Genomic DNA, 22,409 nt, shown 5'->3' on the forward strand with positions numbered 1-22,409 from the left:
AACAAAATAATTTTTATTTGTTAAACGCCAGCCAAGCAACGATCATCATGTCACCAGAATAAGACCCTCGATTTTATTGGAAAGGAGAATCAAGCTCATCACCGTACACTTTCCCCACCCTGTGGTTCATCATAATTTACAGTGCCTTCGGAAAGTATTCAGACCACTTGACCTTTTCCACATTTTGTTAGGTTACAGCGTTATTCTAAAAATGATTAAATTGTTTTTTTTCCCCCTCATCAATCTATTCACAATACCCCATAATGACAAAGCAAAAACATGTTTTTAGAAATGTTTGCTAATTTATAAAAAATATGCAACTCGCTGTTGGCTGGGCTCCCTGCCTGTGCCATTAAACCCCTACAACTCATCCAGAATGCCGCAGCCCGTCTGGTGTTCAACCTTCCCAAGTTCTCTCACGTCACCCCCCTCCTCCGCACACTCCACTGGCTTCCAGTTGAAGCTCGCATCCGTTACAAGACCATGGTGCTTGCCTATGGAGCAGTGAGGGGAACGGCACCTCGGTACCTTCAGGCTCTGATCAGTCCCTACACCCAAACGAGGGCATTGCGTTCATCCACCTCTGGCCTGCTGGCTCCCCTTCCTCTGCGGAAGCATAGTTCCCGCTCAGCCCAGTCAAAACTGTTCGCTGCTCTGGCACCCCAATGGTGGAACAAGCTCCCTCACGACGCCAGGACAGCGGAGTCACTCACCACCTTCCGGAGACATTTGAAACCCCACCTCTTTAAGGAATACCTGGGATAGGATGAAGTAATCTTTCGAGACTTGTCCCGAAGCCACTCCTGCGTTGTCTTGGCTGTGTGCTTAGGGTCATTGTCCTGTTGGAAGGTGAACCGTCGCCCCAGTCTGAGGTCCTGAGGGTCTGGAGCTGGTTTTCATCAAGGATCTCTCTGTTCTTTGCTCCGTTCATCTTTCTCTCGATCCTGACTAGTCTCCCAGTCCCTGCCGCGGAAAAACAACCCCACAGCATAATGCTGCCAACACCATGCTTCACCAAAGGGATGGTGCCAGGTTTCCTCCAGATGTGACGCTTGGAATTCAGGCCAAAGAGTTGAATCTTGGTTTCATCAGACCAGAGAATCTTTAGGTGCCTTTTGGCAAACTCCAAGCGGGCTGTCATGTGCCTTTTACTGAGGAGTGGCTTTCTTCTGGCCACTCTACCATAAAGGCCTGATTGGTGGAGTGCTGCAGAGATGGTTGTCCTTCTGGAAGGTTCTCCCATCTCCACAGAGAAACTCTAGAGCACTGTCAGAGTGACCATCGGGTTCTTGGTCACCTCCCAAGGCCCATCTCCCCCGATTGCTCAGTTTGTCCAGGCGGCCAGCTCTAGGAAGAGTCTTGGTGGTTCCAAACTTCTTCCATTTAAGAATGATGGAAGCCACTGTGTTCTTGGGGACCTTCAATGCTGCAGACATTTTTTGGTACCCTTCCCCAGATCTGTGCCTCGACACAATCCTGTCGCGGAGCTCTACGTACAATTCCTTCGACCTCATGGATGCACTGTCAACTGTGTGAAAGGTGTGTGCCTTTCCAAATCATGTCCAATTAATTGAATCTACCACAGGTGGACTCCAATCAAATTGTAGAAACATCTCAAGGATGATCAATGGAAACAAGATGCACCTGAGCTCAATTTCGAGTCTCATAGCAAAGGGTCTGAATACTTAAGTAAATGTGATATTTCCGGGGGGGGGGGGGGGGGGGGGGGGGGGGGGGGGGTGTAAACCTGTTTTCGCTTTGTCATTATGGGGTATTGTGTGCAGATTGCTGAGGATATTTTTTTATTTAATCAATTTTGAAAATTGTATGCACTCACTAACTGTAAGTCGCTCTGGATAAGAGTGTCTGCTAAATGACTAAAATGTAAAATGTAGAATAAGGCTGTAACGTAACAAAATGTGTAAAAAGTCAAGGGGTCTGAATTTTTTTGGGGTCAACATTTGGAAAGATTACCGACAAATTTGCTGTTTCCATCAGCCCTGTCATAAAAAATGTTTTATTAAACACGTACTCGCATAAAAAGGTTGGATGGAAACCTGGTTACTGTCTTCAAAGAATGTGTTACTTAACACATTGTCCTCCGAAACCTTTGAACAAAAATGTCTAACTTCTGTAAAAGTCCACATTTCCAGAAACAACCAGAACTTGCAAGCCAGTCGTCCACGGGTCAGCGGCAGACTTGAAAAGGTTTAACTGGAGCTGAAAGGTCAGCGAGAGGTTGTCCACTTCCTCTTCCCTTCCTCTCTTTAATCTATTCAGTCACACAACGCAGTAAAAGAGGCCTGTATGCAAACTCACATCAACCAGCACTCAGCAGGAAACAGTTGGAAGAGAATGTACATTATCTTGTATCTTTAGTCTATATAGCCTCTGTTCTATTTCTCAACCTTTTTAGTTCCGTTTTATGAGTCAGAGTCTTTGACCTCACATGTCAAAATTAGAGGTGCACACATGACTTAGAACAAGATAAAGATCAAGACGAGAGATTCACAACCAAGGACGATGGACAGCAAAGCAGCAAAGAATGACTTGTAACATCTCACAAAGTATTCACAGCCTCAATGATATCCTTTGAAAGAATGAAAACAAACAAAATATCCACAGTACATTTATAAACTGATATTATATTCTACAGGCTTGTGATTGACCAAATGTGCCAGGAGAAACATAGTGGAAGTAAATCTCTAGATATAAGGTTAATGGGTTCAGTAAGAAACCGGAGGGCATACATACTGTAGAGACTATAGACCAAGGCTTTTCACTTCAAATGTACATTGAATAAACACCATTGGAATGACTAAAGAATAACTGACTAAATACGAAGATAAAAAGTATTATTTGTATTGTTACCTTTAAATAGTTGTCAGCATGTCGTACTGTATGTTTGCACACTTCTCTTTCATCTCTTCTTGTGTTGCAAGCCGGTTGCACTGTTTTTAATGGATCTAAGCTACCCTACCAAAGACATGGCACTGACATGTTTTGTCTCACACGTTATCATCAAACAGACCACTGCATGCTGTGAAGTGGTACACGCACACGCTACAGGCTTTAAATATTTTGCCTCAAGTGCTGTACGGCAACTCTCACTTACACACACACACACACACACACACACACACACACACACACACACACACACACACACACACACACACACACACACACACACACACACACACACACACACTAAAGGCTTTAAAGCTTTGGTTTTAACTACATTGTCTAGTCCTGCCAGTGGCAGCCAGGCGTGATAATAGAGGGGATCTGTTATTCACAGGGTGTCTGTTTGGACATAGCACCGGGCCAACATGCTAGGCAGTGCTCTGAGTACCTGGCACAAAGAGTACCTGGAACCTTTCAACACATTACTGTATACTGCTGCTGTGAGATTCCAATTTGCTCATGTCACCACCCTAACCTCTTTTAATATTTTGCATCCCTAAAATCACAAAACACCGTAATAGTGTTTGTGTGTGTTGTATTTTCTTCTGTCTGTCCTATAGTGTGAGATTATGACTTCAATAAAGAACACACCTCTATTACATTTGATAATTGTCCATGTGTGTGTGTTTCATGCACACACACATGGACATGTGCTCCAAGGGGCAGTTTAGGTCATAACTCAGAAAGAAGAACCTAGGCTCCTGGGTCCTGACCCAGACAGACACCCAGTTTCCTTCCATCAGCACATTTTGCACTGACACACAAGACGACTTCCCCTAGTGGGTGACATCTTGGATCAAGTCGGAGGGGTCCTCCCGGTAGTGAAGTTGTAAATCTGGCAAATGAAAAACAAATGTGAGCCAACAATTAGAAAACTAAACAAACTCAAACAGGGATGGAAGCAATTAAAGGAAGATCCGGTGATGATGGTTTCTGTTTCTAATCTGCTCAAAGCTAGATTTGGAGCAGTGGTTATATGTCTTAATAAACTGGTTTATCAATTTTATATCTGATATATTACCAGCAGAAGATCTGTCTCAGTTACATTTTAGTCATTTAGCAGAGAGCAACTTACAGTTAGTGAACACATATATATATATTTTTTTAGACTGGCCCCCCGTGGGAATCGAACCCACAACCCTGGCATTGCAAACGCCATGCTCTATCAACTGCGCTATATCCCTGCCAGCCATTCCCTCCCCTACCCTGGACGAATTGTGCGCCGCCCATGAGTCTCCCGGTCGCGGCCGGCTGCGACAGAGCCTGGATTCGAACCAGGATCTCTAGTGGCACAGTTAGCACTGCGATGCAGTGCCTTAGACCACTGCGCCACTCAGGAGTACATGAATAAAAAGTAAATGTTGGAATTAAATGGTTGGTGTATACTATGTCATTCTATATTACACAGAAATAACAACTGGCTCTTAAAAAGTAATGAACTACATAGCAAGAAAATTAACTTTGAGCAGTGACTCATTACATTTGTATCCCATATGTCAGGAAGAAGCTAACTCATTCCAAATGTTTCTGGGCTGTCAATGGGGTCTTACCTCGCAAGATGATTTTGCATCCAAACGCACCAGACGCTGAATGCTCAGAAGGAAACGCTTTCGACACTAAGTAATTGTTTTAATTCAACACAACAGGCCATAATAGTATCCGTGTTGTCTGAGAGTAAGGCATCTTAAACAATGAGACATACTGTAAGTGAAAACATACCAGTAATCAGTATTAGGGTAACACTTTATAACAACTTTCACTTAAAAAATAATTAGTAGGCCTATTTCATGAATTTGTATTTCATTATTTGTAAATATTTATAAACATTTATGAGCATGTATAAGGGTCGTTCCACGAAATTAGTTCCTTTTGTGTCCCTTTTATATTTTAAGTAGAAATTGTGCACCAATATAGAATTTTTAAAGCCTGTTGGATTAAATGAAGTGCCCTTTAATATAGAACACATGGAGAATCCAATAATAAAAAAATAATGAATAAAAGTTTGCTAAAGTGCCAAAATTCAGCATTTTGACATGTCCCTCCATCAACACGTGTGTCACTTCTAGGAAGATTTCAACCCACTTAATCATAAAATGTATCCACGATTCACCATCATTGTAAAGCCCTAGTTATTTTTATTGCTTTGACAAAGTAATCTCTGAAGATTATTATTTATTTCATGTGATTAGGGATTAATTTACGTCTGTCCCTCATTTTAAGGTGAACCCTGTTACGTGAACTGAACTCTTGTTTTAATATGGTGAAACTATTCCTTTTAAAATATTTTTTTCAAAAGAAACATTGAACATCTAATAGTCAAATCAGAGTGTAAAAGCAGGTGAGCTGATTCTACTCTTTTTGTCCATTTTGTGGTGTTTTGTGGCGTAAAACTGAGCGGTCGAGCATAACATATCAACCCTGTTACCCATTGGCTAGAAATGTTTTAGCAATAATCTTTGGGGGTTGAAGCTTGCATTCAATTGCCACTCCCTGTTGCACACAGCAAGCTTCCATTCCCCCTGTCACAAGGAGATTTATGACTGATTTAAGATGAAATCGTCAACCTTGTGTCACGATCGTCGTAATGAGTGGACCAAGGTGCAGCGTGATATGCGTACATCTTTTAATTAGTACTTTACCAACACGATACAACAACAAAACAACAAAACGAAACGAAACGTGAAGTCCTCGGTCATAAAACACAAACCTAAACGGAACAAGATCCCACAAATGACAAGTGCACAACAGGCTGCCTAAGTATGGTTTCCAATCAGAGACAACAAGACACAGCTGCCTCCGATTGGGAACCACCCCGGCCAACACAGAAACACACGATCTAGAAAATAACACATAGAAAACAAAACATAGACACTACACATATAAACTAACACCCTGGCTCAACATATAAGAGTCCCCAGAGCCAGGGCGTGACACCTTGTTACGGTCAACCCTGTTACTTCGTTTGGCACTTAATAGTCATTTTTTTATTTAACCTCTTGAGATGGGAAAACATGTTTTTTATGAATTTGAACATGACCATGTTAAAATTAGGTGAAACTTTTTATTTTACCAAGTTGCACTTCTCAATAGGCACCGAATTAGCGGAACAACCCATAAGCATTATAAGCTTTGCAATTTATAAAAGTTTATAGTATAAAACATATATACAAATTTAGCTAGAATGTTTTTTTTAATGAAAGTTGTTATAAAATGTAACATTATTTCCATATGGAATCTCTCATATGGAAATGACAAAAAAATTTGTTGGAGTGACTAAAGCTATATGTAAGGTAACACTTTACTAAACTTCAACAAATGCAAAGACTATGTTATAACCTGACTACAATGAATGAAACTCGAAGTCAGGTAGAAAAGGTGACTTATGAAACACGTTAAAACTCTCATACATACAGTCAGATTATTCAAATGCCCTTGAAAAACAGTAACAATAGCAACAGTGACTGAAAACATGGCTCCCAATCAAGCTGCTTTAGATGCAGAAAATTGCTTACACATCTTATACAGCGATTGGAGCCCAAAATGCAAGGACAAACCTCAGAGGATACATCCCCACAAACTGTGTGTCAGAGATTGGGGTATCCACAGCAGTGGTCTGCACCTTTCCAAAACCCACCATCACGTCCATGCCCATGCATACTGGCTCCATACACTGGAGAGAATCCATACTTCTGTTTAGTCAATGAACCACACATAGGACAAAGGGCATATGATGCCAAGAAGGCCATAGGCTTAAAGCAATGATTGGCACTGTCCTGTCCATAATCCATTGCTATTGTCCTCCAACTAAGTCAGCATGAAGTTCAAATGAAGCCCCATGTTTTCATTGCTGTGCTTTATCCCATTTCACATGTTGAAATGTTTTCAATTTACTACTAGACCACCTTTTCATCAGAATTGCATCAACTATTTTTTTATTCATCAACAACTTGCACATTAATGAAGGCTGTTTTTAGCATTTTAACAAGTGAAAGGCCCTTGGGAATAGTAATGCCTTAGTTGAAAGGCAATAGAAGGTTTTATTGATTCAAGTCCTCCATCTAGTGGGCATTAATGGCCACACAGTGCAAAGATTCAGTAGGGTTTATCAGTCATGTCTTCGATAAATTCTTCAACCTGAATTCGCCCAATTTTGCTTGGCTATGAATTAAAGCTACTTGTACATTTAATTGACATACATTCCCATGTTACATTACAGATAGGCGTAGGCCTACTTTACCAAAGACAGGATGTGATCTCATAAGAAATGACTGAGCACTTTTATCCCTCTCTCTTTAAATACTGGCTTAAATAACTGATATATCACAAGGATATACTACTTCATCATTGTTTGCATGCTAACAGTCCAAACAGGTAGCATCATCGAGCTAACTACTTAAGGGACATAACTTCAAGTTTGACAAATATAATGTCTCTACCTTATATATGTCTAACTTGGAGTTAAGTGCCTTAGCTATGTGCCAATGAAACAATACTATTGTTGATTCTTCTAAAGCTGATGACATCCATCATAATTTCCCTCATCCCTACACGAAGCATACGTATTTCATCTACTACATATGTCCGTCATACGTTTTTTATTTTCTATATTTTATCATCCAATTGCTACACTACTATAAAAACATCATTTTGATTAATGAAGCATGCACGATTAATGAAGCAAGTTGAGGAGACTAAACTGCTTGGAGTAACCCTGGATTGTAAACTGTCATAGTCAAAACATATTGATGCAACCAACAGTAGCTAAAATGGGGAGAAGTCTGTCCATAATAAAGCGCTGCTCTGCCTTCTTAACAACGCTATCAACAAGGCAGGCCCTACAGGCCCTAGTTTTGTTGCACCTGGACTACTGTCCAGTCGTATGGTCAGATGCCACAAAGAGTGACTTACGAAAATTACAATTGGCACAGAACAGGGCAGCACGGCTGGCCCTTAAATGTACACAGAGATCTAACATTAATAATATGCATGTCAATCTCTCCTGGCTCAAAGTAGAGGAGAGATTGACTTCATCACTACCTGTATTTGTGAGAAGTATTGACATATTGAATGCACTAGCTGTCTATTTAAACCACTAGCACACAGTTCAGACACCCATGCATACCCCACAAGACCTGCCACCAGAGGTCTCTTCACAGTCCCAAAGTCCAGAACAGACTATGGGAGGCGCACAGTACTACATACCACACTACTACCACATTGCCTTACCTCCATAACTTGCTACATTTGCACACACTGTATATATATTTTCTGTTGTATTTCTGACTTTATGTTTTTTACCCCTTATGTAACTCTGTGTTGTTTTTATTGCACTACTTTGCTTTATCTTGGCCAGGTCGCAGTTGTAAATGAGAACCTGTTCTCAACTGGCTTACCTGGTTAAATAAAGGTGAAATAAAAATAAAAATAAAAAATAGAGCCATGTCTACATGGAACTCTATTCCACATCAAGTAACTCATGCAAGCAGTAAAATCAGATTTAAAAAACGGATACAAAGTACACCTTATGGAACAGTGGGGACTGTGAAGAGACACACACACAGGCACAGACACACGCATACACACACACATGATAACATATGCACTATACACACATGTACACATGGATTTTGTGTTGTAGATATGTGGTAGTAGAGTAGTGGCCTGAGGGCACACACTTGATGTATTGTGAAGTCTGTTGTGAAATGTATTGTAATGTTTTTAAAATTGTATATATCTGCCTTAATTTTTTCTGGACCCCAGGAAGAGCAGCTGCTGCCTTGGCAACAGCTAATGGGGATCCATAATAAATAGAAATACAAATGCAAAAAAAATTCTGTAGAAAATGTACCTTTATCTAAAAAATATATTTTTTCCATTAAAAACTGTATTATAGTCTTCTTCTTCTTCTTCTTCTTCTTCTTCTTCTTCTTCTTCTTCTTCTTCTTCTTCTTGTAACCTGTGGCCAGGTATCAGAATGGGCTCATGTCTCGTATTGTATTTTCCTGCAACGATTGTATTGGCTAAAATCAACCATGTGCACGCAGTGACAGCCAATGAAACGTCTGCTTCCGCATTCATCAAAGTCTCCTGCGAATCAGTAGAACTTTACATATGGCGTTTTGGGCATGTTGTTGAAGCTTGGCTGTAAATTAGATACGAAATATTTGATGTAAATAAGGGTGTATTGATTTCAATATAGGCGAAACAATTGAGGATTAAGAGTTCGGAATTGTTTCACTACCATCATTTGTAGCTCTATTTCGAAATGCCGTTTGGGTGAGTATAGCTGCAATTATTTCAAATTTGTTCTAGCATAGGCAAACTTACTAACTTTTCTCACAACGAATTGTCCCCGATCAGTAAGTACGTCTATTATAATCACTCAGCTGCTTATGTTGTGGAAAATATTTTTGCATACTTATGTTATCAAAACTGCCATAGCCTGGCTTGTTGGCATTTTTGTGGATAATGACCTACATTTCTCTAATGTTAGCTCAACAGTGGTTTGAAAATTGTCTTAACATTTAAATTCGTTATCCTTGTGTGTAGAGTTGTTCCGCACTTCTTTATTATCAGTGGTCCACACCCTATGGCCTGCTGAGTCATTGCAGAGGAAAAACGTGATTTCTCTCAATGTCTTAGAAATCTCTTCCGGAGACCATGGTCATCCACAGCCAGACTTGATGACAAAACAGTACTCATAACTGGAGCCAACACTGGTATTGGCAAAGAGACAGCGCTGGACCTGGCAAAGAGAGGTAGGCCTACAGTGATACATAAGCCATGGTGATATTTCCATACAGGAATGTGTTGTAACAATTATGCAACATGTTTCACCATGACCTGTTGAATGAGTCTTGGGCTATTTCTCAATTGGTTGTTCTTGATTCCTCAAATCCTCTCTCCTTGCCAAAATGCTTTGGAGCCCATGCTTTCCTCATGTACGTTGGGATGCCAAGCAGTAAAACACATGATTGACTAATCAATTGATCATAGTTTGCAATTTGTATAATCAGTTGTGTTACAGGTTCTCATCAATTTGCTAAAGCTTTTATGTAAATCAGAATACAACACGCAGTAGTAACTGTAGTAGTATATCAACATTTGTCCAACATGGCAGCAGGGGTGTTGTGCTGCCGGAGCGCGGAGGAGTGGAGCTGGTAAAACTATTTTTGGAAAATTAATTCGGATACATTCTAAATAAATTATATTAATTACCATGAAAAATCCATGAAAAACTATAGAATGACAAACCAAATATGTGTAGTAGCCAAGGAGCTTGACCCTCTTCAAGTTGCCCTAGTCCTGCTTGGGATATTTAGCCTAAATTGGCTATTGGTTGAGACCAGAGGAGGTTGCTGAGGGGAGGACGGCTCATAATAATAGCTGGAACGGATCGAATGGCATCAAACACATAGACACCATGTGTTTGGTACCATTTCACCTATTCCGCTCCAGCCATTACCATGAACCTGTCCTCCCCAATTAAGGTGCCACCAACCTCCTGTGGTTGAGATGTAGGGTCCGTACTAGCTTGGTATGTCAGGGTGGGCAATTGGTAATGTGAATTGGGCCAAGTTGAAGGTAAAAATGCATTTAGGTTATAGTTTAAGATGCGTGAATACACCACACCAAAAGCTTGATTTTATGGCTGTTTTAAAACTAATTTCTAGGTAGTAATGATTTATGTTCACTTCCTTTCAGCACAAGGAAGGGGGCTCCAATCGCTTAAAAAGACATCTCATCAAGATCTGTTGTCTACGCCTAATAGTCATACTCATCTTATTATTATTACAATTACAAATATATAATCACTTCTAACGATGGTGCTCATTTAGTAAAATTAGATCAAAGCTGAATCAATGTCTCGCACGATAACATAATGATTCATTAGCATTTTACATAACAGAACTGAATATAATAGCATAGCATAGTATGGTAGGCCTATAACGTTACTGTTACAGCAAAAAACCCTCCTCATTTCTAATGAGATTTTAAGATGGTTAGCTGAAGCTGAATAGTTTTCCCATGCGCCTGTTGTGGGTTATGCATGGTTGTCTGACTATGCAGGATATACAGTGCATTCTGTAAGTATTCAGACCCCTTTTTCCACATTTTGTTTCCCTCAACCTACACACAATACCCGATAATGACAAAGCGAAAACAGGTTTTTAGACATTTTTGCAAATGTATTCAAAATAAAAAACAGATGCCTTATTTACATAAGTATTCAGACCCTTTGCTATGTGACTCGAAATTGAGCTCAGGTGCATCCTGTTTCCATTGATAATCCTTTATGTTTCTACAACTTGATTGGAGTCCACCTGTGGTAAATTCAATTGATTGGACATGAGTTGGAAAGGCACAAACCTGTCTATATAAGGTCCCACAGTTGACAGTGCATGTCAGAGCAAAAACCAAGCCATGAGGTCGAAGGAATTGTCTGTAGAGCTCCGAGACAGGATTGTGTTGAGGCACAGATCTAGAGAAGGGTACCAAAAAATGTCTGCATCATTGAAGGTCCCCAAGAACACAGTGTCCTCCATGATTCTTAAATGAAAGAAGTTTGGAAGCACCAAGACTCTTCCTAGAGCTGGCCGCCCGGCCAAACTGAGCAATCTGGGGAGAAGGGCCTTGGTCAGGGAGGTGACCAGGAACCGATGGTCACTCTGACAGAGCGCCAGAGTCCCTCTGTGGAAATGGGACAACCATCTCTGCAGCACTCCACAAATCAGGCCTTTATGGTAGAGTGGCCACTCTCAGCCACTCCTCAGTAAAAGGCACATGACAGCTCACTTGGAGTTTGCCAAAAGGCACCTAAAGGACTCTCAGACCATGAGAAACAAGATTCTCTGGTCTGATGAAACCAAGATTTAACTATTTGGCATTAATGCCAAGCGTCACGTCTGGAGGAAACCTGGCACCATCCCTACGGTGAAGCATGGTGGTGGCAGCATCATGCTGTGGGGATGTTTTTCAGCGACAGGGACTGGGAGACTAGTCAGTATCGAGGGAAAGATGAACGGAGCAAAGTACAGAGCGATGCTTGATGAAAACCTGCTCTAGAGCGCTCAGGACCTCAGACTGGGGCGAAGGTTCACCTTCCAATAGGACAACAACCCTAAGCACACAGCCAAGACAACGAAGGAGTGGCTTCGGGACAAGTCTCTGAATGTCCTTGAGTGGCCCAGCCAGAGCCCGGACTTTCTGTGCAGCGATGCTCCCCATCCAACCTGACAGATCTTGAGAGGATCTGCAGAGAGGAATGGTAGAAACTCCCCAAATACAGGTGTGCCAAGCTTGTAGAGTCATACCCAAGAAGACTCGAGGCTATAATCGCTGCCAAAGTACTATCATGGTCCAAACACACCAAGACAGTCGTGAAGAGGGCACGACAACGCCTATTCCCCCTCAGGAGACTGAAAAGATTTGGCATGGGTCCTCAGATCCTACAGCTGCACCATCGAGAGCATCCTGACTGGTTGCATCACCGCCTGGTATGGCAACTGCTCGGCTTCCAACCGCAAGGCGCTACAGGGGGCCAAGCTTTCTGCCATCCAGGACCTCTATACCAGGCGTGTGTCAGAGCAAGGCCCTAAAAATTGCCAACGACTCCAGCCACCCTAGTCATAGACTGTTCTCTCTGGTACCGCACGGCAAGCGGTAACGGAGCGCCAAGTCTAGTTCCAAAAGGATTCTTAACAGCTTCTACCCCCATGCCATAAGACTGCTGAACAGCTAATCAAATTGCTACCCGGACTGTTTGCATTGACCCCCCCCCCCCCCCCCCCCGCCCCTTTTTTTTACGCTGCTGCTACTCGCTGTTTATTATCTAATATCTATGCATTGTCACCTTACCCCTACCTACATGTACATATTACCTCAATTACCTTGACTAACCTGTACCCCCGCACATTGACTCGATACCGGTACCCCCTGTATATAGCCACTTTATTGTTGGTCTTTAATTTTTACATTAGTTTATTTAGTAAATATATTTATTTAGTTAACTCTTATTTTTCTTAACTGCATTGTTAGTTAAGGGCTTGTAAGCATTTCACGGTAAGGTCTACACCTGTTGTATTCGGCGCATGTGACAAATACAATTTCATTTGAGTAAAGGGTCTGAATACTTATGTAAATGTGATATTTCTGTATTTTTTTATGAATACATTTGCTACAATTACAAAACCTGTTTTTGCTTTGTCATTATGGGGTATTGTGTTTTAGATTGAGGATTTTTTTTTTTTAATCCATTTTAAAATAAGGCTGTAACATAACAGTGGAAAAAGTCCAGGGGTCTGAATACTTTCCAAATGTACTGTATGCTTTGATTGAAACGAAATACAAGCAAGGCTAATAGTTTGTTAACTCCATCTGCTCTAATTCGCTCACGAAACAGTAATTGAAGAAGATATAAATGCATATTCCCATGAAACTGATTGAGATCAATCAAATGATTGGCATAGAGATGCAGTTTGGACGTTTCACCGGTTAAACGTGAAGTATTATCATTCACGATTGACAGTGATGATGGCCAATTTTGAAATTAGGTTTTACAAATGTGAAGGTTTTAAAAATATCACATTTTCTTGAGACAATATGTGTGGGCATAGGTAGAGGATGCATTTTATGCATATTCTATAATTATATGCTATTCAATTGGCTACATCTGTCAGTACAAACTTTGAGGAAATTATGACACGTTTACTTTTTGTATTATTTATTTTAATGTATATTTCCTCACCTAAAAAATAGCACTACACCACTGCATAGAAGGTGAAGCCAGACAGTCTTGTTGATGTTTGTGACTGTCCAGCAGGGGTTGCTGCTGTTTATTCTTTTACCCAGATATTTGTGGGATCCTTCCATTTTAGAATTAAAAAATGTATGTAGCTATGAATGTTCTGTCAATATCCTCCTGAAAAGCCTGTATGATTGACATCCTGAGTTGAATTCTGATTAGGCTGGAATAATTTTCATCCACAATATTCCCCCAACAAATTTCTTTATAGGGGCCAGGATAATAATGGCCTGCAGAGACATGGAGAAAGCTGAGGGGGCCCTGAAAGAAGTTATAGAAGGATCTGGCAGCCAAAATGTTGTCATCAAGAAGCTTGATTTGTCAGATACCAAGTCCATCCGGGAGTTTGCAGAGACCATCAACAAGGGTAAGAGAAAGTAAGACGTGACTTGACACTTTTGTCAGTTGCTTAGTTACTCCACATGGTATCTCTATAGAGAAAATCAATTTGAATTCAATCACTTTTTGACAGCACCCCTTTTGATTTGAAAGAAACCTTCCATACATATTTGCCAATTTGTAGAAGTGCTTAGAAAGTTCATTTTTGGACCTGGATGCCAAAACATTCAATAAATAAAGGTGCTCAAAGTCGACACATTTTACGTACCCCACCATACCATGAGACATCCATGTCTCCATCACTGCAAAAGATAAACGGTTGAGGTTGATATCATTTAAAAGCTTACAAACAGGGTTGTCAAACTATTTTATAATTTCTGGAAAAAAATGCTTTTAATCAAAATTGTCATTCTTTATCTAAAACCGCGTAACAATATATATATTTTTTTATGTTCGGATATGTTGGAGCTTAGACCCTATTTTACATCAAGGTTTTTGTGTTGTGCCTGCCATTGGTTGAGAGACAACATGGTCTTGATACAGTGTGGGTGTCATGTTTTGGCTGGAAAATGTAATTCCCATTTTAGTACATTTAAACTTTCAAATGGTACCACAGTGATGGTTGGAGGTCCACACATCAGAGAATGTTGACCTGAATGGGAATATCTGTTTTAAATTATACTGTCTATCTTCCATAGGAAACCTATTGAAATCATAGAAATATAGATAATAGAATATACCATTTTAAGTTGACATTCAACGGTGGGTGGACCGGTGGTCATCTTTGAGGTACTTAGAAGTTAAAATGTCAATTTAATGTACAGTTGTGATCAAAAGTTTTGAGAATGACACAAGTATTGGTCTTCACAATGTTTGCTGCTTCAGTGTTATGATATATTTTTGTCAGATGTTACTATGGTATACTGAAGTATAATTACAAGCATTCCATAAGTGTTTATGCAAAGAGTCAATATTTGCAGTGTTGACTGTTCTTTTTCAAGACCTCTGCAATCTGTCCTGGCATGCTGTCAATTAACTTCTGGGCCACATCCTGACTGATGGCAGCCCATTCTTGCATAATCAATGCTTGGAGTTTGTCAGAATTTGTGGGTTTTTGTTTGTCCACCCGCCTCTTGAGGATCGACCACAAGTTCTCAATGGGATTATGGTCTGGGGAGTTTCCTGGCCATGGACCCAAAATGTCGATGTTTTGTTCCCTGAGCCACTTAGTTATCACTTTTGCCTTATGGCAAGGTGCTCCATCATGCTGGAAAAGGCATTGGTCGTCACCAAACTGTTCTTGGATGGTTGGGAGAAGTTGCTCTCGGAGGATGTGTTGGTACCATTCTTTATTCATGGCTGTGTTCTTAGGCACAATTGTGAGTGAGCCCACTGCCTTGGCTGAGAAGCAACCCCACACATAAATGGTTTCAGGATACTTTACTGTTGGCATGACACAGGACTGATGGTAGCGCTTACCTTGTCTTCTCCGGACAAGGTGTTTTCCGGATGCCCCAAACAATCGGAAAGGGGATTCATCAGAGAAAATGACTCAGCAGTCCAATCCCTGTACCTTTTGCAGAATATCAGTCAGTCCCTGATGTTTTTCCTGGAGAGAAGTGGCTTATTTGCTGCCCTTCTTGACACCAGGCCATCCTCCAAAAGTCTTCGCCTCACTGTGCGTGCAGATGCACTCACACCTGCCTGCTGCCATTCCTGAGCAAGCTCTGCACTGGTGGTGCCCCGATCCCGCAGCTGAATCAACTTTAGGAGACGGTCCTGGCGCTTGCTGGACTTTCTTGGTTGCCCTGACGCCTTCTTCACAACAATTGAACCTGTCTCCTTGAAGTTCTTGATGATCCGATAAATGGTTGATTTAGGTGCAATCTTACTAGCAGCAATATCCTTGCCTGTGAAGCCCTTTTTGTGCAAAGCATTGATGACGGCACGTGTTTCCTTGCAGGTAACCATGGTTAACAGAGGAAGAACAATGATTTCAAGCACCACCCTCCTTTTAAAGCTTCCAGTCTGTTATTCTAACTCAATCAGCATGACAGAGTGATTTCCAGCCTTGTCCTCGTCAACACTCTCACCTGTGTTAACGAGAGAATCACTGACATGATGGCAGCTGGTCCTTTTGTGGCAGGGCTGAAATGCAGTGGAAATGTTTTTTGGGGATTAAGTTTATTTTCATGTCAAAGAGGGACTTTGCAATTAATTGCAATTTATCTGATCACTCTTCATGACATTCTGGAGTATATGCAAATTGCCATCATCAAAACTGAGCCAGCAGACTTTGTGAAAATTAGTATTTGTGTCATTCTCAAAACTTTTGACCACGACTGTACTGTTCTGACACGGTGGTGCACATGTAGCCTATAACCTGTTTTAGAGAAATGTCATCATTGAATATTGTAAGAGCTTTCATTGTCTGCTTATATGCCACCTTTATTTATCCCACGGTTCTGACTTTGTGTACAGGGAGTACACTGTAAGAACGGCCCATGTTCTGAATTCTGTCGCTGTACATTTCAAAAGTGCTGAACAAATAGTTATATTGACTACGTCCGTCCTAGCTCCCTCATTTAATGTCTTAATTACAGATTGCCTCTTATCCAATTGTCTTCCCCTTTTGCCATAGTTTGTACATCTCAATTGTCAGTAGAAACCACATTTATTTAAGCAAGTCAGCCATATCAGCTATGGTTTTTTTTAAGGCAGTAAATGAGGCTGAATGAACTGTTTCGCTGCCAGACAAGGCTCCGCTGATAGCCAGGTGGTAAGGTGTTGGGACACTGCTGTTGGGACAGCTTTATGTAGGCCCTACCAGTTTGTGGGCACAGTTTGTCACCGTTATAGTGCAATTAATGTGTTGTGTAGTGGCTTTGCTGGCATGCATCCCCCCGCCCAACTGTTTTTTTTGCCCCACCAAGATTTACATGCTAAAATCGCTACTGCAAACATGTATGGAAAGTTGTTTTAAATCCAAAAGGAATGCTGTCGAAAAGTGATTGAATTCAAATGGATTTACCCTATACTGCTTGTATTTTACCATAGCCACCTGCTTAATGCAAACCTCAGATGCTCTTTTCAACATATACAGGCTTGATTGTATCACAACTTCATTGATACAATGGATTGATTCATTTGCACTCCTGACCAACATTTTAGACATTTCACATTTTGAATACCCTTTTCTATAGAGGAGACAAAACTCAACATCCTCATCAACAATGCTGGTGTCATGGTGTGTCCGCACGGGAAAACGGCTGATGGATTTGAAATGCAGATTGGTGTCAACCACATGGGTAAGTGAAACTATGTAGCACAGGGAAGTGGAGCAAAATTATTATTTTGGCAGACCTCACATAAATCTAAAAGAGCACGGACGTACCACATATCATTGATAAGTGAGAAGAATGTTTAACTGCGAAACGTCTGTACTAGTACCCATTCCCATAAGGAAGTGCTAATTTAGCTGCTTAAAACAGACACGGGCGCAACTATGGGGCAAAACAGACTGGGTTGGCTTAGATTGTTTACAATATGTAAGCTATTTTTCGTTTCCAATGTTTATTGAAAACATAAATAAATTATCACAATGAGCACTTGTCTCTCATACATCGTTAGTTGTTGGTTAGCTAGTTTGACTTGGTGTCAAGAACAAGGTGAAACGAGCAACTTACGATTCCCCACATGGCAGTTTGTTGTCATTCTTGCTAGCAATCTGTCCATCCAGAATCACAACACGCTGACTTCTGCCCCATGGAAGTGCGCACATCGTTTTCGTGATGTTGTCAGCTAACCCATCTGTAATATAAGGAAGTGTGATAATGAATTCAGTTATTGTCTTTCTTATGATTTATAAGTTCAGTCAACACATTCTAAAGTTATGTAGAGGAGATGTAATGAAAGGTCAGATCACAAGTGATACTAACTAATCCACTGCATTGAAGATGACCAAGAAGTCCATCACCAGAACATGATTTTTGCACAATCACATTTCAAATGCATGAATCAAATACAACTAATCAACATCAAATCTACCAATCAAAAGCTTTCAAAGCACCCCATCTTGTCGCTTAGGTCACTTCCTGTTGACCCACTTATTGATTGACCTGATCATAAGGTCGACCCCGGCCAGGATCATCAATGTGTCCTCCATGGCTCATTCCTGGGGCACCATCAACCTGGACGACATCAACAGTGAGAAGGGCTATGACAAGAAGAAAGCCTACAGCCAGAGCAAGCTAGCTAACATCCTCTTCACCCGCTCCCTGGCCAAGAAGCTACAAGGTTTGGGTTTGTCCACTACTTCTGAGGCTTATACTGTAGCTGTTTCTCTGGGTGTTTGTCATAGTTATAATCATGGAGTCCCAAAGAATCAAAAAACAATAATGACGATTATGTTATTACTGCATAATTAACAATTTTACCACGTAAGTTCATAACAAATACCTGGTCATTTCTGTTACCGTAAAATAAAGTGCTACCACAGGATTTCTGAAGGTTATTTGAAGCTGCAACCCTTTTGTCAAAAGTATTGAATTGAATTGTCCTCTATCAGGCACAGGTGTGACAGCATACTCCCTCCACCCTGGCGTGGTTCAGACTGACCTGTGGCGGCACCTGAACGCACCTCAGGCAGCTATAATGAAGATGATCAGTCCCTTCACCAAGACATCCGTCCAGGGAGCTCAGACCACTATCTACTGTGCTGTGGCCCCTGAACTGGAAACCGAGAGTGGTGGATATTACAGGTAAACAAATGTGTATATACACTGAGTATACAAAACATTAACTGACCAGGTGAATCTAGGTGAAAGCTATGATCCCTTATTGATTTCACTAGTTAAATCCACTTAAATCAGTGTAGATGAAGGGGAGGAGACAGGTCAAAGAAGGATTTGTAAGCCTTGAGATAATTGAGACATGGATTGTGTATGTGTTCCATTGAGGGTGAATGGGCAAAACAAAAGATGTAAGTGCCTTTGAACGGGGTATGGTAGTAGGTGCCAGGCGCACCGGTCTGTGTCAAGAACTGCAACGCTGCTGGGTTTTTCCACGCTCAACAGTTTCCTGTGTGTATCAAAATTGGTCCACCACCCAAAGGACATCCAGCCAACTTGACACAACTGTGGTAAGCATTGGAGTCGACATGGGCCAGCATCCCTGTGGAACGCTTTCAACACCTTGTAGTCCATGCCCCGACGAATTAAGGTTGTTCTGAGGGCAAAGGAGGGGGAGAGGAGGGGGCAACTTAATATTACACTGAACAAAAATATAAACTCAACATGTAAAGTGTTGGTCCATGTTTTATGAGCTGAAATCAAAGATCCCAGAAATGTACCATACGCATAAAAACATTATGTATCTCAAATTTTGTGCACAAATTTGTTTACATCCAAGGTAAGTGAGCATTTCTCCTTTGCCAAGAGAACACATCCACCTGACAGGTGTGGCATATCAGGAAGCTGACTAAACGGCATGATCATTACACAGGTGCACCTTGTGCTGGGGGCAATAAAAGGCCACTCTAAAATGTGCAGTTTTGTCACTCAACATGATGCCACAGATATGTCAAGTTTTGAGGGAGGGTGCAATTGGCATTCTGACTGCAGCAATGTCCACCAGAGCTGTTGCCAGAGAATTTAATGTTCACGTCTCTACCATAAGCTGCCTCCAACGTCGTTTTAGAGAATTTGGCAGTACGTCCAACCGGCCTCACAACCGCAGACCACGTGTATGGCGTTGTGTGGGCGAGCGGTTTGCTGATGTCAACATTGCGAACAGTGTGCCCCATGGATGGCGGTGGGGTTATGGTATAGGCAGGCATAAGCTACGGACAACGAACACAATTGCATTTTATCGATAGCAATTTGAATGTACAAAAAGATCCTGAGGCCCATTTTTTCTTTTAAGGTATCTGTGACCAACAGATGCATATCTGTATTCCCAGTCATGTGAAATCCGTAGATTAAGGCCTAATGAATTTATTTCAATTGACTGATATGAACTGTAACTCAGTCAAATCAATGAAATTGTTGCATGTTGTGTTTGTTTTTGTTCAGTATAGGAAGGTGTTCCTAATGTTTGGTATACTCAGTGTATATGCATATGCATGATGTTTATATTTAGTTTTAAATAAATCTGTGAGTGAGATTCTTCCAGCTTCATCAATGTATTTAGTAGAGATGACATTTTCATTTGTTCTAATATTATTGTATTTGTATGTAGTATTTTATATTAAACTGTGTTAGATACATGATCATCTTGTCTGTGTGCCCACAGTGACTGCGCACAAGCCAACTGCTCAAGCTCTGCTTCAGATGACGACACGGCCCAGAAACTGTGGGAGCTAAGCTGCCAGATGCTTTCTCTATCATGGGATTGAATAACTCAGAAATAGTGTATGGTTTACATTGAGATGTATGAGCACTGAAATGCTATGAGCACTGAAGAGTACAACAAATGTACAGCATTTTAAATTAAAGTCCTTTGTCCAATGGATATATTCCAACATATCATATTATGATGTGGTATTTTAATTGAAATTATGTGGTTGACAGATCTTGTAGATGTAACATTAAAAAATACAATTTAACATGGTTGATTGCCACTGGCATTTGATGAGATGGAATACATGGTTGATATTCTTATTTTTTTATACTGTACATATATAGTCATATAATATTGCACATTATTATTATCCGTCAGGTTGGATGGGGAGTGTCGCTACATAGCTATTTTCAGGTCTCTCTAGAGATGTTTGATCGGGTTCAAGTCCGGGCTCTGGCTGGGCCACTCAAGGACATTCAGAGACTTGTCACGAAGCCACTCCTGCGTTGTTTTGGCTGTGTGCTTAGGGTCGTTGTCCGGTTGAAAGGTGAACCTTTGCCACAGTCTGAGGTCCTGAGATCTCTGGAACAGGTTTTCATCAAGGACCTCTCTGTACTTTGCTCTGTTCATCTATCCCTCGATCCTAACTAGTCTCCCAGTCCCTGCCGCTGACAAACATCCCCACATCATGATGGTGCCCGGTTTCCTCCAGACGTGACGCTTGGCATTCAGGCGAAATGGTTAAATCTTGGTTTCATCAGACCAGAAAATCTTGTTTCTCATGGTCTGAAAGTCTTTAGGTGCCTTTTGGCAAACTCCAAGCGGGCTGTCATGTGCCTTTTACTGAGGCGTGGCTTCCGTCTGGCCACTCTCTAACATAAAGGCCTGATTGCTGGAGTGCTGCAGAGATCGTTGTTCTTCTGGAAGGTTCTCCCATTTCCACAGAGGAACTCTGGAGATCTGTTAGTGACCATCGGGTTCTTGGTCACCTCCCTGACCAAGGCCCTTCTCCCCCGATTGCTCAGTTTGGCCGGACGGCCAGCTCTAGGAAGAGGCTTGGTGGTTCCAAACTTCTTCCATTTAAGAATGATGGAGGCCACTGTGTTCTTGGAGACCGTCAATGCTGCAGACATTTTTTGGTACCCCTTCCCCAGATCTGTGCCTCGACACAATCCTGTCTTGGAGCTTTAATGACAATTCCTTCGACCTCATGGCTTGGTTTTTGCTCTGACATGCACTGTTAACTGTGGAACCTTAGACAGGTGTGTGCCTTTCCAAATCATGTCCAATCAATTGAATTTACCACAGATGGACTCCAATCAAGTTGGAGAAACATCTCAAGGATGATCAATGGAAACAGGATACACCTGAGCTCAATTTCGAGTCTCATAGCAAAGGGTCTGAATACTTATGTAAATAAGGTATTTCAGTTTTTTTATTAGCTGCGATTAGGTTGCCTACCCCTGCTGTATAGCCTCACCATGGTTAAAACTATAATATTGATATCATGGGTGCTCAGTCCTTGCATTATAGCTCTATGAATTTGAGAGTGGTTATTAACCCAGCCCCATCCCTCAGCTCTTTACTATATCAGTGTCGGGGTGTTCGCTTTGTTATTGTTTCAACTGCAGATTTCCCCTTTTTAAGGGTATTTACTAACTCAGCATTTCATAATGAATTTCCACTTATTATACTTTCAGAAAATATTATCGAAGCTTTTTTTTAAACGTTCTAGTGACCTTTTTCTAAAATGATGGTATAATTTTTCTAAACACTTACAATTACCAAGGGATGCATATAGCATCATGTAACTTCCTTCAAATTTTCTATTATGATAGAGCATTAAAATATCCTTCCACCAACATGATTGTAAGTGTGTGTTTCCTTTTCTGTAATTTATATTTGGTTGGATACAGTACATTTATAGAAGTGATCAGATCTGGACAATTTGCAATATTTT

General features: G+C 41.1%; 1 protein-coding gene across 1 annotated transcript; it reads left to right on the top strand.

The window, feature by feature from the left end:
* The first annotated feature begins 9,054 nt into the window (after positions 1 to 9,054).
* Positions 9,055 to 22,315, top strand: LOC311102923 (retinol dehydrogenase 12-like). The gene is made up of 7 exons (XM_084144411.1): positions 9,055 to 9,243; positions 9,610 to 9,725; positions 13,983 to 14,138; positions 17,314 to 17,418; positions 18,197 to 18,406; positions 18,678 to 18,870; positions 20,402 to 22,315. The coding sequence occupies exons 1-7, from the start codon at positions 9,233 to 9,235 to the stop codon at positions 20,502 to 20,504; spliced, it is 894 nt and encodes a 297-aa protein (XP_084000537.1). The 5' UTR covers positions 9,055 to 9,232; the 3' UTR covers positions 20,505 to 22,315.
* The last annotated feature ends 94 nt before the right edge of the window (positions 22,316 to 22,409 follow it).

The sequence above is a fragment of the Coregonus lavaretus genome (genome assembly GCF_964263955.1).
Source record: "Coregonus lavaretus genome assembly, chromosome: 2".
In the NCBI taxonomy this organism is placed as follows: domain Eukaryota; kingdom Metazoa; phylum Chordata; class Actinopteri; order Salmoniformes; family Salmonidae; genus Coregonus; species Coregonus lavaretus.

Excerpts from the sequence above, each read along its gene's own strand:
- LOC311102923 (XM_084144411.1), top strand. Across the intron at positions 18,407-18,677 it reads CCTGGCCAAGAAGCTACAAG|GCACAGGTGTGACAGCATAC; the intron begins GTTTGGGTTTGT and ends GTCCTCTATCAG. Across the intron at positions 18,871-20,401 it reads GAGAGTGGTGGATATTACAG|TGACTGCGCACAAGCCAACT; the intron begins GTAAACAAATGT and ends GTGTGCCCACAG.